General features: G+C 39.1%; 1 protein-coding gene across 2 annotated transcripts in view; it reads left to right on the top strand.

Moving 5' to 3' along the window:
* The window catches only part of PIP5K1B (phosphatidylinositol-4-phosphate 5-kinase, type I, beta), a 297381-nt gene that overhangs the window by 105532 nt on the left and 174089 nt on the right, over window positions 1-17760 (top strand). For both annotated transcript variants that reach the window (XM_012641625.1, XM_012641624.1), the window contains 2 exons: window positions 2994-3078; window positions 6558-6626. In XM_012641625.1, the coding sequence (XP_012497079.1) occupies window positions 6558-6626 (69 nt within the window). In that variant the 5' untranslated portion in view covers window positions 2994-3078. The remainder of the gene's footprint in view (window positions 1-2993; window positions 3079-6557; window positions 6627-17760) is intronic.

Genomic DNA, 17760 nt, shown 5'->3' with positions numbered 1-17760 from the left:
AATAAGGAAAAAGACATTACCCAGGTTCCAAAAGGATTACAAAAATTTAGTAAGGGACTATTATGTTCAACTTTATGGCAATAAATTTAAAAATCTGAAGGAAATTGATGATTTTCTAAAAAAATATAAATTACCAAAATTTGATCCAAGGAGAGGTTATAAATCCCAAGAGATGAATAATTATAGAAAAAAAGCTAAGCGTGTATAAAGAAAGCCTTCCAATTTTCAGAAAAGTATGAATTCCTTGATACCAAAACCTGATAAAAATGGAACTACAACAATCATTCAATATCACTCATGAAAATATCCTCTTCAAAAGGTTAGCAAATCAAATCAAAGTTGAGATTTATTCTAGCAGTATAAGGATGATTTTGCATTATGAAATCTCTAAACATTATATATTGATACAGCAGAATAAAGGACAAGAATTGCATGATTATATCAACTGAGGCGGAAGCATATTTGATATAATTCAGTAGACATTCCTAATAAAAACCAAAAGTAAACTAGGCATAGCAAAAAGAACCTGCCACGTTACCAACCAACAAAAGCATCATGGTATCTGGTGACTACTGAAGGATTATGTTATAAATGCCTGGCACTACTGCTATTACTCAACTGCTATGACTCAACATTGTTTTAGAAGTTCAGGGAATGCAATAAGAAAAGAAACTGAAGCAAGCTGCATAAATATTGCAGGTAATGTGACTGAGACTCTACCTAAAATCTTTTAGAATTCTATAACAGGATTTGGTAGAATGACTGCACAAAAGATAATAAGTTAAACCCAATTGTTTTTCTTTATATGAATTATAAGTGATTAGAAATGCAAATTTAAAAGTTCCTATTGCAAGGAGTGATAAATGAAAATATCTAGGAGTGAATCTAATAAGGCATAAGACAAATACAAAAAAATATAAGATTGTAGTAAAAGACATAAACTAACATTGGAAGAAACAGAGAGCTATACTATCTTTTTGAATGAGAAAACTTAAAATTCTAAAGATAACAATTCTTCTTAAATTAGTAAATATAATCCCATTCAGAATCTGAACTTGGTGGGTGAAGGTGTTGTCAGATCAATCAACATGATTTTAAAGTCCATATAAAAATATAAATGCAAGAAAATTGCAAAATTTGAAAGAAAAATAGTCAGAATGGGGAACTTGCACCAGCAGATGTCAAAGCATACTGTCATGTTACTGCATTTAAAACAATATATGAGCTCAGAAATACACAAGGAAGTCTTTGGAACAGAGTAGAGTCCATGGATGGATCGAGGTATATAGGAAAACTTAATGTATGCTAAAGGTGGCATGTCTTTCCAGTAAGGAAAAGCTAGATTATAAATTAAATGATTTGGGGACAATTAGCGGTCCATCTGGGGAAAGGTTCCATTTGGATTAGATTCCATTTGGAGTAAAGATCTAATGTTAAAAATGGAACCTAAGCTATTAGAAGAAAATATGGGAGGATACATGTATGGGGGAAACTGTTTTTCATCGTCCATAATCCATAAAGAAAGAATTGCAAGACAGTAAATTCATAATCCATACAGAGTATAATAATTGGCAGATTTCACTATGTGAAAATTCAAAAATGTTTATATGACAAGACACCATAAACAAAGCCAAAAGAAGAACAATAGCTTGCAACCCATATGACAGACTTAATGTTTAATATACTAAGAGATCTTACAAATTGATTATAAAAGAAAAAAGATAAACAACCTAGTATAAAAATAGGTAAAGGGCATGAACTGGAATTGCAAATCACCAATACACCTGTGAAAAGCATCAGCCCATTAGTAATGAGAGAAGGTAAATTAAAACAAGTGAGATGCCTTTATCTGCCCATCAGGTTAGCGAGCAGTTTCAACGATGGAGAGCATCCAGTGCTGATACACGTGTCAGTAAGCAGGCAGTCTGCACTGTTGGGCTGATTGTTTCAACCTTTTTATGGAAAGAAAATATAACAATAGTCATTCGAACAATTAAATGGGCTTATCAAGTTTGGTCCTACAATTCCACTTCTAGGATTCTTTCCCACAGAAATAAAAGTACTAGAACATTTGAATAGGCTATTTATTCCTACTCTGGTTATGGTGGTCAAACTTGGAAACAGTCTGAATGTTCATCCACAAGGGAGTGGTTGGTTAAAAAATGGTATGTCCATCTTGTGGAATATTATGAAATTTTTTAAAATGAGGTAGATATATACATTTGAAAAAAATATCTAAAATATACTGATAAGAATGAGTAGCAGAAATGTGTGTGTGTGTGTGTGTGTGTGTCTGTGTGTGTGTGTGTCAGTAACCACAGGGAAGATTTTGAAAGGCTATTCAACAAACTGTTTATCTCAGGGGGAGATAAGAGTGGGACCTAAATCATTTTTACTTTATACCTCTCTGTATTTTTAAATTGATTACAATATACAAGTATCTCTTCTATATAAAACATAATGACAGCAAAAGAGCTTCATTGAACTGTTCTTTGAAGTTGTGCCATATAATCAACCCTTAGGAAAATCAAAGTTGATTTATTATATGAATAATGCTGAAAAACTGTCTACATGTCACATGGAGTCTCCTGTATGAAGACCTATGGGAGAAATTTCCACTCCAACCTCAATCCTCAGATACCTGTAGTTCGTTTGAGTAACTGATTTGCTTTTATCTTTTGCACACTGGGTATCTGGTAACTGATCATGTCTTCTTTTGCTGTGGCAACAGGAATCTCAGAGTCAAGTTGGAGACTGTACAGTTTATTGAATGGCTGTATTAGGTCACATGGCTTCTGTTCTATGCTTAGCCTTTACTGCTGGAATCATCTTGTGCCCAACCTTTATTTTTCCCTCACACACATTCCTTCCTTTATTTTTATTTTTATTTTTAACTGATTACATTGCATGTATCTCTGTAGCCATCTCCAATCCTTTTTGGGAGATTAGGTAGGGATATGAATAAATATTGACAGAGATTTCTATTTTAACAGGAACCTGGGAAAGAAAACAATCTCAACAATGAATAGGCCACCCATCACTACCAACTACAGATGACTTGTCATTTCATTTACAAAGGTAAGGAAATAGTCTATGTTTTTATTTAATTCTGAGTGATTCTGTATTCAGCCCTTACCTTTTTTATTGTATATTTATTTTCAGATATTCTAAAGCATGTATCTAGTTTATAACCTTTAACTTTGACATTATCAAATGTAAAACAAACATCAAACAAACAGAAACAGGAAATTTTGTGAATGTCAGCATGCCTGAAGGGCAGAGCAACCCAGGAGGTGTGGTCCCTGCTATTAATTAATGTGTATGGTTAAATTTTTTAACAATGTTAGTATTTTCCTTATTTTTTAAGTAGCGGTGCTCACTGCAGACTACTTGGAGAATATAGCAAAATATAAAAATGAAAACCTAAAGCATTCATAATCCCATGATCCATAGATAATCACCAGTACTTCTGAGAATGTCTTTCCTCCTTTTATGCATATATAGAAATATATATGATTATAGTGGTTTTAGAACAATATTTTTAACTCATACTTACCTTGGCTTCCATAGTTACAAATGATGTACCTTAAGTGGTGCAGAAGCCTAACACATCTGAGGACAAGTAGTAATCACCACGGTGACCATTCTAACAGTCCTTTGCAGCTTACCAGGACATCCACAAGCATTTCATTGGCCTGTGCTACTGGGAAGTCCCTGGTTAATAGGTCTGTGTGACCTTTGGCCTTCCTTTATCATCATTATCTGTTTTGTGCTGCTTAAAAGGAATTGATTTTTAAAAAGAGAAGTTCACCCATTTCTCTCCTCCTCTTCCCTACTGTCAAGTCAGGAGTGATTCACAAAGTAAGAAAAAACATTTTAAGACCATCTCATCATCCATCCTTCATTCGTGCCAATTAGTCAACCTCTCATTAAGATTGTTTTTTCAAACACGCTTCGAAGTTGCTCTTGCAATGTTTCAGTTTTAAAAGCTGCAAAGTCTTAGAAGTGAAATGACTAGAAAGGCATTCTTTAGGGAGGTCTTCACTCTGTTGGCTCTATTAAATAGTTGAAGGTTTGTTTTTTAACCTGAGCCTGACATTACAAAGTCTTTCGGGCATTTTAATTCCTCTGGTATTTTATTCAGAACTCACCCAAATATTATTATAAAGAGACTAGAAAAATAAATCATTCCTTAAATGAATTAAGCAGTTACAGTGTGGGAAACAGTACTTTGTGAAACATCTGCCCCTGAAGACTGTATTCTATATGGACAGATTGAATGGATACAAATAGAATTGAAAAATAATGTAAGAAGGTGGTTTGGTTGGGGGACAGTAATAAATCTGGTGACGTTGGCTCACCATGGTCCATGCTTTCATATTCTCGGATGGTTTTTAATCACATTGACGCAGGAAAGTGACTCCCAATGGTGGGAGCCACTTGAAGTCCAAGTGGGTCCTTGGCTTTGCACAAGAAAGAATTTAGGAGTGAGCCAACAAAATAAAGTGAAAGAAAGATTTATTCAGGAACTATAGAAACTTAGTACTCCACAGACAGAGTAGAGGCTGGCCCTCCCTGCAGAAGAGAACTGGCCCCTTGCAGATGGAGGACCAGCCCCTTGGTTCCTGCTGCCTTTCTATTTAAGCAACAGGCTAAACAAGGGGAGGAATATTCATGGATGGGGTGGTGTTTCTCCACCATCTTGGTTCTAACTGGTTGGAACTTGCCCTGCCTCTGTCCTGTTTTGATTAGAGCAATTTGGAACTTTTTCTGGAGGCTTGCTGATTCAGTTAGGCAATGCCTAAGACATTGCCTGCGACAATGCTGTACCCAAAGCAGTGCCTGCCAGTTCCCTGTCTCAACAACACACTTATGGCAGTATGTGTAAACTTGGTCATTTAGTTCCAATGCAGAGAAATGGCTGGTGAATTCTTAGGTTTACCATATGCTGTGTTTATTAAAAGCCCAGCATTTAAAGCATGCTTCAAAGGCTCATAAGAAAGTCAGAAGTTTTACTGGTCCCTGGTGTATTAAATGTTCTTCATGCAATGTAAGACCCTCAAATATTGTGGTTCCCTAATTATGCAGTTACCCTGATTACCACAGACGTAACTGGCCTTAAAAATTCAGATGGATTAGAGGTTAAATGTGAAAATCTTATCATTAAAAAGAGATAGAAACACATGTTCAAACATCTTGTATCTCCCAATGCGAAAAAATATTTTATCTGAAAGCATGGGAAGAAATCACAAAGATAGTCAATAGTTTCGAATATGGAAAAATGTAAATCTTCTCTATAACATAAAAGAAATGAAAAGGCACACAGCAACATGGAAAAATATTAAAAATGTGCTTGGCAACAAATTAATAACCTTAAAATATAAAAGTCAATAAGGAAATCATTAATGTTAATAATCATAATAGGCAAAAATTTGTAACTGAAACACTGAGACCTCAGTAGACAAATGGACAAAACAATGGAAAACTCAAAAGAAGAGATTCAAAGAACTAAAAACAATGTGAAAACAATGTTAACTTTCACTAGTAATTTTCAAAGATGCAAATTAAAATCAGAAGATGCTTTCTTTTGCCCATCAGATTAGCAAAGATGTTTAAGACAGTAATAGTCATTGCTAAGTTTGTAATGAAATAAGCTCCCACTCACTGCTGATAGTAGTATGAGTATATTCTTCTGGAAAGAAATTTACCAATATGTAGTAAGAGCTTTAAATTTTTTAAATGCCCTGTTATGCTGTAGTAATTCCAGGAATCTAGTCTAAGAAAACATTGAAATTAGATGAAGATATAAGTACAAAATAATTATTGTTGTACTACTTGCAGGAGTAAAACCCTTGAACTGCCTCAACTATTCTCCAATATTAGCATTGACTAAAGTATTAACACACAGTGGTATTCACACAGAGGTATGTCTCGCAACTAGAAAAAATTATTAGTCTTGCAATGAAATTTTTTGTAATCAAATGGGAAAATGCTTATTACATAAATGTTCAGTAAAAAATACTGGTAAGATGGTATTATAATATTTTTCATACGAAAATGCAGAGAACAAAAGGTGGGAACAAATATGCCAAATTTGAATATTTGAACATATACGCCAGTTTATGAATATTGGAGTTGCCCAAAGGCAGTAGATTTGAGAGTAATTGCTTTGTTCTGATTCATATTTTTTGGTACTTTCCAGATATCTTTATAGTAAGCATTTATAACCAGAAGGGAAGGTTTTAAAAAGGCTTTGAAGAAAGAAACTTAGACACATAAAGTGGGCTTGGACTTCCATAGCGTCTTGCTAACAGGATACAAAGTAAAGCCTACTGCCAAATAATTTACAAGTAAAGATTTACTTTGGAAAGATTGGGAACACGGTTTTTTTTGTTTTTTTTTTTAGTATTCTGAGAACTTTCTTCTTTTCTTAGAAACAACAGTAATGACAACAAAAACATAGTTAACCAAAATAGATCCTTTAGTTAACAATATTATTAATGTATTGTATTTCAGAGTAAAGTTTAAATTCAAATGGGAATGTTTTTCTCTTGTAGATGTCGTCTGCTGCTGAAAATGGAGATGCAGCACCTGGGAAACAAAATGAAGAAAAAACCTATAAAAAGGTACATGAGTGTTTTGTTTTCTTCCTTCAACTCAGAAAGAGGAACATTGTTTTATTATTTGGCTTGTTAATATTGTCATAAGCCTTTTCTTTTTCCAAAGCAGTTATAAGTTACTGTCTTAGTTTTTCCTGTTGCTGCTATAACTAATTACTACAAACTTAGTGCCCTAAACAACACAAATGACAAATGCACCATGGTATAGTTCTGTAGGCCAGAAATCTGGCATGGGTCCCACTGGGCCAAGATCCAAGTGTCTACAGAGCTGCATTCCTTTTTGGAGGCTCTAGGGGAGAGTCCATTTCCTTGTTTTTTTCAGCTTCTAGAGACTACCTGCAATCCCAGTATCGTGGCTTCCTTATATCCTCAAAACCAGAATGGCTGGTCGAGTCTTTCTCAGGCTGTATCACCCTGACACTTTAAAAGGACTGTATGATTACATTGAGCCCTCCTGGGTAATTCAGGACAGTTTCTTTTATTGATATATTAGCAACACTAATTTCCTCTGCAGCCTATCCTTGTTGCTGGATAACATAACACATTCATAGGTCCCAAGGATTAGGGCATGGGCATCTCTGGGGCCATTTTTCCACCTATCACTGTTACTTCAATATGGAATATTGAGGGCAGGTGGTTATTTGAAGACCCTTATTATTCCTAAGAAGAAGGCTCCTAAAGGTGTGCAGTGTTCTTTGTACAGTGTATGAATCCTTTACTTGATTCACTACTTTCTACCAAAATTTTAAACATTTTACCTTTGTATTTTAAAAAATTTTAAATGTGAAATGCTCCCCCTTTTGTAAGCCTCTCAGATTTCGTTTCTTCAGCCCATTTCCCAAAAATCTCTTTTCCAGACTTCCCAATGTATCTTGCCTTACCGTCCATCCTTTGACTTTGATAAATTCTCAGCTCCTAACAACCAAGCTAATGATCAGAAACATTTCTGGAAAAAAAAAAGAAAAAGAAACATTTCTGGGTAAAATATGTTCCCAAGCACTGCTACTCCTGATTATAAACTGACTATATATTTTAGCTTTTGTAAGTTCTTGCTCTTCTCTCCTCTGAAGAGTAGGACGTTTGTGTATCGCAGCTTTATTATATTTTAACTTTCCCTTTTTCCTTTTCCTTCAGTAGAACTGCTAGCAAGCAGTTCAGTTGTAAAGTACGTGAACGATCTGTTCTGACCCACATATTCAGGCCATGGAACTGGCATGATGTATTTCCTGTTCCTTTTTCTTGTGGGAGAATATGCCCTTTGTCCTGGTATATGTTTTTTATCTGACTTTTTCACTCAGCCAAACCTTGAAATATAAACAGGGAGGTTGTCATCCGAGATGATGGTGTGGTTAGGGAAGAGTAGGGTGAAGATTCAAGAGCTCAGAAGTGTCACCTTAGATCTTATAAAAATCTGTGCATCTCGCCAAAGGCAACAGTATGCTATTATTTATTTTTAGACACAGGTAGAAAACCAAATCCCATCTCGTGTACCCAAGACTCCGTGTAAATTCAGTGGAGCACGAGACCAACATAGAAATGGTTCAATTGCCAGCCTGTGATTACTGCAGATCAGTTTCAGGCACCATTCTCCACCAGCATCGAGATGCATTGCAACTTTTGACTGAATTCTGACCTACAGGAGCTCCTTCATGATGCAAAAGTTATAGAAAAAAATGTGACCATGACATCTTGGAGCTTGCTACATGTGCCCTGCCCAAGAAGTTAGTATAGTGGGTTGTCAATAATATTATAGGTATGAGTCTATGATTAATATCTCTGACAGGATATTTGACATAGCAATGTTGGGAAGGTTATAAAATTGAAAAATCAGATTCCATGGTTGCAAATAATGCTGATAAATAAGAGAAGATGCAGGAAACTTAAAGGGACCAAAAAAAACACCGACAAATTTTTTTAATGTGAGTTAGTATAGGGATCTTTTTAATGACCTCTGATTTTAAAAGGAATATAAGCAATAGAAGGGGAGATATGCAACCTCTCTAAAAAAGCACCAAAAAAACCCTAGCACAGCATCTAGAACTTTAGGTTCCTCAATAAACATGGTGTTGATATACACAGCAAGAAGGGATCACTTAGAGAAAGTATTACTTTACTAACAGATAAAAGCTCAACTGAATTATTCAATTTAATTCTTCTCCGTTAAGCAGACTGATCTTCAAACAGGAGAAGGTGTTAATGGCAGAGTTAGGAAAGCTGATAATAAGAGTCACATTTGCTATTTCAAACGTGTTTATCTCTAGGCCCAGATAAACCATTTCCCAGATGAAAGAACTTGAAGCTAGGGAAACCACTAAATGTGAGCTTTAAACACGTTTGAGAATGGAAAAATTGTCAAAAAGCAAGAGATAAACAATTAATGGTCCTATTATCAAAAATGAGGAAGAGGCACATTCTAGAAACCAGAATATGAGTAAGACATTGTTCCCTAGCATAATTTGAGCATTATAATTAAATATATGGTTTATCACATTTAGAGAAGAAACATGTCTTTTTACAAACCTGGAGAAATTCATAAGGCTGTAATTTATGTCAAACTAACCACATTTCCTATTCTGAAAGAATCATTAAGTTATTCATAGAGAAGGAGAATGTTCAAATTTAATGAATCTTGATTTGAAAGCATCTGGAAGAATCTGCAGTATCCTTTCAGACAAGGTGGAATAGTATTTATTAAATATTATGCTTAGCATGCTTGTACCTGGTTGGACTAATGGTCTCAAAGACTGACAGTGTTGCTCCCTGTTCACTTAGTGTCTACACACGATGCATGTGTTGCCCTATGTAGCTTAACATTTTCACCCATGACCTTAATGAAAGCATAAAAGCTGTGCTTTGCAAATGCACACATGACAAACTGGAAATGATAGCAAACAGATTAAATGAATGTCATCAAGGCCATCATGCATTTCATTAACTATATCCCTTTACAAATAACTTAAATTTCTTTCCCAGTCCTGAGGCCCTCACCATGGGGTATGCACCTGTTTAAGAAGCTTTGATGACCCATTGTGTTTTTGCCTGTAACTGAAGCCAGTCCATGCATCCCAGGTTAAGGATCCCCTGATCTACTGCCCTAGGAATGGGAAAGATACCAAAGGGGCTTAAAAGCAACTTACAGTTGGGTGGGGGAGGCAAGACATGAACACAATTTTAGAGCACTGTAGATAATAATAAGGTTTGTTCAAAAGAGGAGAAACCAATATCGGTTAGAGTTAAGCAGCAGGCTTGGGCTTTCTGTATTAAGCCCCAGATTTATTGGGCAGCTGCCAGCAACACTCATCATCATGAGTGCTATGATTTCCACGTGCTTTTAGGGAACACTCAGTGTTCATGGAACAATTTTATACTCTCTCCGTCTCAATTATTCTCATGTGATTGTTTAGGCTTTTTGTTCTTGCAGTTAACCATTTCCCTAATCCATTATCAGTTCTTGGCAAGCCTGGGAAGAAATAGCTAAAATTGGTCCTTGAGGTTAATGTCTTCAGCTAATGGCTAAAATAGGAAGTTTGATTTTAGCTGCTTAAAAAAAACATGCTGCCCATTAAGACAGGCATTAAAGGCTGCCTGGCTGTATTTACAGAGTGTAGTATTTCCATTCTCAGTTAATTTATTGAGTGTCTTCCACGAGAGTTATAAACGCAGAAGCCTTCCAGGGCCAGGCAGGTAACAAGAGCAAAATAACTAGGGAACCAGAGTAACCAGGAGATACATGCCTCCTTTAAGAGGGGACGCTGACACTCAGTTCCAGATGACAGAGCTATGCAGGAAGGCTCACCCAGGGTTGCTAGATACTCTAATTTTTTTTTAAGAAACCAGAAATAAGAATTTTGATGTGAAATCCAATTTTTAAATATCAGCAACTAACTCAAAAGTTTTTAAAAATACACTCTGGACAAAACAACACACCTATGAACCATATCTGGCCCACAGGCAGTGGCCAGTTTGCAACCTTTGACCCCCCTGTTGGTGTAGAAAAGTGAGATAGCAAAGAGGAGTATGCAGAAGAAATGCACGTAGGAGCTCGTCTCTACTTCCCGTGACCTCACAATTTATTTGGGGGAAAAATATGTGAAAAAATTAGATAATGACCCAAATCGGTATTGGGTAAATGCCAAGACAAATGGTATTTCATTTCATCATCTTGCAAGTCTTGACGAGCTTGAGGCTCATTACAGTCTTCTGGGGAAAGAGCCCTTTCCCAGCTTGTTAGTTAGCAGAGCATTTTGCTGGGATAAAAATTGCATAGATGTCTCATTGCTTTTTGCCATGACAGAAAATCCCACTTCGTTAGTGACTGTGCCTTCAGATCTACCTTCTCATTTGTCTCGAAGATGGGGAGTCCGAGGAACACAGGCACAGAACCGGGGTGAGCATGATTGTTGGAGGTACAGGAGAGGCTGGCCTGAACAAAGCTAGGTGTCAGTGTTTGGGAAAAGTAGCAGGCAACTTTGGAAGTATGGGCTGGCTGTAAATGACAGCTAGCCTGGGCTGCTGGTTTGAGGAGTTTGAATTTTATGTTCCAGGTCAGTGTTATCCAGTGGAACTTCCTACAAGGATGGAAATGTTCTGTAATCTGTGCTAATGCTTTAGCCGCAAGCTATGTGTGGCTGTTGGGCATTTGAAATGTGGCCAGTGTGTCCCAGGACCTGAATTTTTCATCTTAATTTTAGTCAAGTTTAAACTTCAATAAGCACACATGGCCGATGGCTACCATATTGGACAGTGGTTGTAGGCGGTGGGTGCCATGACATTAAGGTAGTGACAGGATGCAATGACTGCAAACCTAGTGGGGAGCACATGTTGCACCGGGTCAGGGGAGATGATGCAAGGAGGCTTTTGTGTTAGTCGAGCAAAGTTGCATACAAAAAGATGTGGGGAATATTTTTGAAAAGAAAATCACGGTGAAGACTGACCTGAATGTTTCCAATCAGGCTGACTACCAGCATTTTTCTGCCAGTGATGGAACTAGAGAAGTCTGGGAAAGAGCACTGTGTTGTTTTGGGGTTTGGGTGGTTTGTTTAACAAGGTGAGAGACACAGAAGGAAGCAGGAGGCAGGGCATGAGGAGGATTGTTTAAACTCAAGTGAAATACTGATGTCAGAGATCCAAGAAATAGCCCAGCCCACCCCTACCCTTCCAAAATGAACAGATGTCATGGTGGCTCCATGACATATGCCAGGTCACCTAGCAGGTCTTTGTCAGGGAGATGGGTAGAATCTCCAGCCAAGTGCTGTCCTCATTTTGTGATTTGTTCATTGGAATAGACCAGAGTTTCCCAACCACCTGGGCAAGGACGGACGTGGAAATGTTCACAGCCATTCGCCTTCTCCCTGTCTCCCCTCTGCACTCTAAGGCTGTCATTCCAGGTTCTCGCCCTTCCCTCTTCTGCTGCTTTCTCCTCCCTGCGCCTGCCCATAACAGGCCTCCACTGGGAGAGTCTGGTTTTGATGACCGCAGGCTGCTGTGGGGGCAGAGGTCACCTGCCTGTGGCCCCAACACCCTGACCGCAGTGTGCTGTGTCTCTTTAGCGGATTGCCGCCACGGCAGGCACACATGCTGATGGCACTCAGAAGGCTCCAGCAGGAAATCAACCAGACTAGGACACCCATGGGGTCCTTGGCCCAAGTACCTCAGTTTTTTTCCATTTTGTTTTGTTTTGTTTTAAGACCTTGGTTGTCACTTCATTCCAGTGTCTGAGACAGTGTTTTATCAGTGGAAGCAGGCAGTGATGAGGGATGAAGGAATTATACCTGGCCCTGACCACATTACAAGGAAAGAAGCCTTTTATTACTTTTTAAACATGAGTAAGGTAATGGCTCAGAGACACTTTGATGTAAAAGGAAGCATTTATTTAAATACAAGCTCTTTATAAAGTGTCTCTGGGAAGACATAGGCAACCGGTAATATTGGCTGCCTCCGGGGAGAATTGGGTAGTGAGATCTTGAGTTGACGGATTCTTCTCTGCATATGCCTTTTTATGCATATTTAATTTTGAACCATGTGAATGTATAACCTATTCAAAAATTGAATAAATAACACTTTAGAATTTTGGAGGGGAGTGGGAACGTTATGTGTTCTATGCCCTGACCACTATTCTTTTCCTTCAGATTCTAGGAAGCCACCACTTCCGTAAAACAAGCAAACTTGTTTATGCTGAGAAGCAATTGTCATGAATAGCAATTGTCATGGTGATAATGAATGACCCTTTGGCATTCTAAGTGTTCTTCCTGATTCGCTTTAATCCAAACAACCCTAACCCAGTGCTTCTCAACCAGGGAACATTTGGCAATGTCTAAGACATTTTTGGTTGTCACAATGTGTGGGCTGGTGATATTGGTTCCTAGGATAATATATCTTTTTTTTTTAAGAGATAGGGTCTCACTCTGTTGCCCAGGCTAGAGTGTAGTGGCACCATCATAGCTCACTGTAGCCTCAAACTCCTGGGCTCAAGCGATCCTCCTGCCTTGGGCTCCTGAGTAGCTGGGATTATAGGTATGCACTATTACATCCAGCTAATCTTTTTTTTTTTAATTTTTTGTAGAGATGAGGTCTTGCTATGTTACCCAGGCTGGTCTTGAACTCCTGGGCTCAAGCAATCCTCCTGCCTTGGGCTCCTGAGTAGCTGGGATTATAGGTATGCACTATTACATCCAGCTAATCTTTTTTTTTTTAATTTTTTGTAGAGATGAGGTCTTGCTATGTTACCCAGGCTGGTCTTGAACTCCTGGGCTCAAGCAATCCTCCCAACCTTAGCCTCCCAAAATGCTGGGAGGCCAGGCGTGAACCACTGTGCCTGGCCAAGATGCTGCGTCTTACAATACTCAGGACAGATCCTCAAAGCAAAGAATTATCTAAATGTTGTTAGTGCCAAGGCTGGAAAACCTTGCCCAAACCAAACTACCTTTTTAAGAGAAAGGTGGATGTGAGTTCAGTTCTTCCAGGTACTAGTTTATAGGCATTTTTCCTAATTGGTCTGAATCTTAAAATGTTCCTCATTGATAAAATGTAATTAATACTTAACCTACCTGGCTCATAGTACTGTGAGGATCAAACAGTCTAACAGATGTGAACAAATACTGGCAGAAGGAGAATACTAATGAGTGAAGTCACTCTTTTGATTAGCAAGAGCACGCTGTCAGCCTCTGATTTCCAGACAGTCCTATGAGAAGGGAGCTCTGGGCTACTGGCGAGAAGGTTACTGAGCCTCCTGGTGCTGCTGTGGTCAGGCCTGGGGCATGGGAGGCGGGCTGTGAGTGCTGGGGCAGGATGCTGGGTCCTTCCCAACAGCAGTGGCATCTAAAAGTAGAGAAAAAGATGTGTTCCTACCGGTAGACTGCTGCTTGTTATAAAAATTAAGTGGCCAGGAGGTGAGCTGCATCATTTAGACAGGGGACATTTGTAAATAATTCCATTAGATTCAGAAGCATAGGTAATCCTATACCATTACCACGCACCCCTTGTGCAGATCAGCCCTCCAAACACCTCAGCTTCTGTATGGTGTCACCTGTGCTTCTGTCTCCTTCCTCGCTAAGTACTAAAGCACGTGATCTCAAATCTGCCTTTATGACTCTTAAGCAAGACATTACTGATAATTAAGTAAAGACAGTTGACAGCTTCAGATTAAAACCACTGAGCAAGCCAATTCTCTTATCAGTCTGTTGTTCTGAACGGTTTGTTTTTAAGCGACCTTTTTCAACATTCCCTTTGGAGGGGGTGTCTGTATGTAAAGCTACCCAGGTTTGCTACACTTCTGCCTTCTGATTAATTGTGGGCACTCCATCTTTCGGTTCCTAATTCCAATAAATATCACTTTGGTGTCCCTAAAACACTATAGGAAGATAATATTCTAAACCCAAGCTTTACTACATGGCTTCCTTCTGGGGCAACAACCACCCAGTGTTGTTGAGTTTGGTGTGCGTGGCAGGCTGGGAGGCTGGGGCGTTCAGTGTTTCTGCAGCCAGTTGGGCCATCTGAGCTGTGGTTGCTGCTCTCAGGGCACAACAAAGATTTTGTTTTCTAATGAGAAGGCTTAATGTAAGCAAGTGATCTGCATGCCTCCCTGCACAGCTTGGCCTACAGAGTTCTGGTCCGGCCAGCAGGCCCCTCGTCCCGAGGCCTGTGATTTGTCCACCTTTATCACTGCCTCCCCATCCTTTGCCTGAGCACTTAACAGAGATTGTGAAAGGTGGCTCTGAACAAGTTGCATAAGAACATAAAAATTTTAAATTCTGAAATTTTCTATTCTGGATTTTGGAAAAGAAGACCAGCAATGTAAATTAGGTTTTAGTCTTAAATCTGCTTAACACTCACAGGGAATATACCATGTGCTTATTCAATATGTTTGCTGTTTATGGAGTTAGAGTCATTGGCTGTTGGAAGAAACTTATTTATCAAATTCAGTGAGTTTGTTCTAGCCAGAAACCTATTCAGTGAATTAAAGAATAATTATTACCAATTGGAAGCAATTTTGAAAGCTATGCTCATAATAAGAGCTAACATTTATCAAGTGCTTGGTGTATACCAGCTACCATTCTAAGCACTTTAGAATTATCAATTCATTTAACCTTCATAACCACCCTGTGAGGTGATATTATCATTCCCATTTTACAGGTGGGAAAACTGAGGTACAGAGAGATTAAGTAACCTTCTCCAGGGCACAGAGCAAGTAAGTGACAGAATAAGTCTGGGATTTTTAACCCCGACTCTCTCTCTCCAGACCCTATTTACACTACTGTCTCTCAACCATCTGCTGTAACAGTGAAGGCCAGTGGCACAGATAAACCCAGCCATTTTAGAAAGGGGAAAAAATTAGTAGAATCGAACAATTTAAAAACATATTTTCCCTAATGCAATGGTTCAAAAGCCAACCTTCCTTGTCCAAAATGTGTCTCACATCTGAATACAGAATCTGAACTGTAGCCTTAGGAATACCTTTATCTAGAAAATACATAGTAATTTCAGAATGTAAAACAAATAGGTCCCTTGGGCACTGTGCAGAACACTGGAAATAAGAAGATGACTAAAGCAATCATTTCAAAAATTATTCTTGAGTGCAGAACTCAAAATTGACGGTAAAGGATGAGATCTGCTTGGCAGGGGTGACATATTTTGAATTGTCAAATTAGAAGAACACGTTTTAAAACCTACCTGTCTGACAGTTCTGTAGATTGTCATGGAAGGTGTAATAACTCACTAATAATCTGCTCAATAGCAAAACACAATGTGGTAAAGAAAGCATTGGGTAGGAGGGTGACTATTTTGAAAGTTATTCTCTCCTGCGAGAATCAAGTTCTCCCCAATCATACACCTATATTTTCCGGAGAGTTCAGTTCACTGTCGGTCCTGTGTTGGTGACTTTTATTATACCAGAGAAAGGACACTGAGGCAGCTCAGTCTTCTGCATGGAAGCTACTGCCCTTCAGATGTCATTGAGGAGGGAATGAAAAGAAGGTGGTTTGTGGTCTCTACAGGGGCTGTAAAATTAAGATTCTCAGTCTTCCTTTATATGTTTTGCACAACTTCTGACATGCATGTACACACAGGCACCCAGGGGCACCAATTGGGTTCAATAATAAGGAAAATTTTAAACTATTCATGGGGTCTTGCTGTACTTTTTTCCCGGTGGAGATGATGAGCTACTCTTTCTGTTATGCCAGTGATTTCCACTCATCCAAGATGTGCTGCCGTCTGCTTTACATTGTGGATCAGGGAGCATTTATTTGGTTATTGAGCACGGAGCTAAAATATAGGCTGTCTGGGGAACATTCTAATTCTCCGGAGCTAAGCTTTCATATTGTGACCTTGTCACTTTTTATGGGTGTGGTTAGTGCCCGGAATATAAGACATGCATTTAATTTATGTCCTTGTACTCATTCATTTCTTCAGTTGACAAGTATTTATTTAGCTTGGCACTGTGCTTAGGCCTTGAGGGAAGAAGAGAGGCCAAGACGTACATAGTCCCTGCCCTAATAATGTTTTCATTGTTGTGATACAGATAAACCAGAAAAAGCAAATGTAATTGACCAACTTTAAAAGTGCTGTGATGAAAATGAAGACAGGCGGAGGTGCTGCCTTTAAGATCAGGTATTCAGGAGACCCTCTCAGCTGGGATCGTAAGTGTGAGGAGGCAGCCAAGAGAAGAGTGGAAGAAAGAGAGAAGGCCTTTGCCAAGCTCGGGAGGCAGAATGAAGCTTGGTGGGTTCAAGGGACTGAAGGGGAGGCCCTTGTGACAGAGGGCTCTGAGCAAGGAAGAGTGGGCAAGTGGACTGAGAGCTGTGGTTCCCAACTGGGGCCGGGTTTGTCCCCCAGGAGGCATTAAGCAATGTTGTCACAACTGACGGGAGAGGTGCTACTGGCATCTGGTGTCAGGCCAGGGACCCTGCTACACATCCCACAATGCACAGGACAGTCCCCCACAGCAAGGGCTCATTGGCCCCGAATGTCAATGCTGCTAAGTTGAGAAACCCTGGGTCAGAAAACTAGGCAGTGGTCTAGGCTGTGGACTTAGGAGGAGAAAGAAGAAAACAAGTTTGAGATATATTTCGTAGTCGATATTGACTGGACAGGGCAGTGGTTGGATGTGGGAGGGGGGAAGGGTAGGGATGTTGATGATCTAGGATTCTAACGAGAGTACCTGCATGGATGATGCAGCCATTTGTAGCGATGGAGAGGGGTGGGGAGGGAAAGTCAAGTCTTGCGATTTGGACGTGTTAGTTTGGGAATGTCAGTCAGCCATTGAAGGGGGAAATGAAGTAGGTGCTTAGAAATGTGGATTTAGAACTCAAGGGAGAGGTCTGGGGTTCAGTTTCAACTTGACAAGCTGTAGATCCAGAGGAATTGGCGAGACAGATGGAGAAGGGAGGCCCCAGTGTTAGGGTGGGGACTCACGGGGAGCTCACGGTGTGGGTGGAGAAAGATTTCTCACACAAAGATTAGGATATAAAGATGTAAAAAGTTTATTTTGCTTCCTTAGAAAGAAAGAGATGGGATGAGGGGGAGAAAGAGTAGGAGAGAAAAGGAGGGAGTGGCCACAGCTCATGAAGGAAGGAATGGAAGTGCTGGGCAGCTGAGAAGTGGCTTGATGTTTTTAAAGGATAAATATGGCTTTTTTTCTTTGCTG

Source organism: Propithecus coquereli, unplaced genomic scaffold (genome assembly GCF_000956105.1).
Source record: "Propithecus coquereli isolate 6110/MARCELLA unplaced genomic scaffold, Pcoq_1.0 Scaffold166, whole genome shotgun sequence".
NCBI classification, from domain to species: Eukaryota; Metazoa; Chordata; class Mammalia; order Primates; family Indriidae; genus Propithecus; species Propithecus coquereli.
The sequence above is the reverse complement of the archived record's forward strand: the minus strand, read 5'-3'. Positions and strand labels throughout refer to the sequence as shown.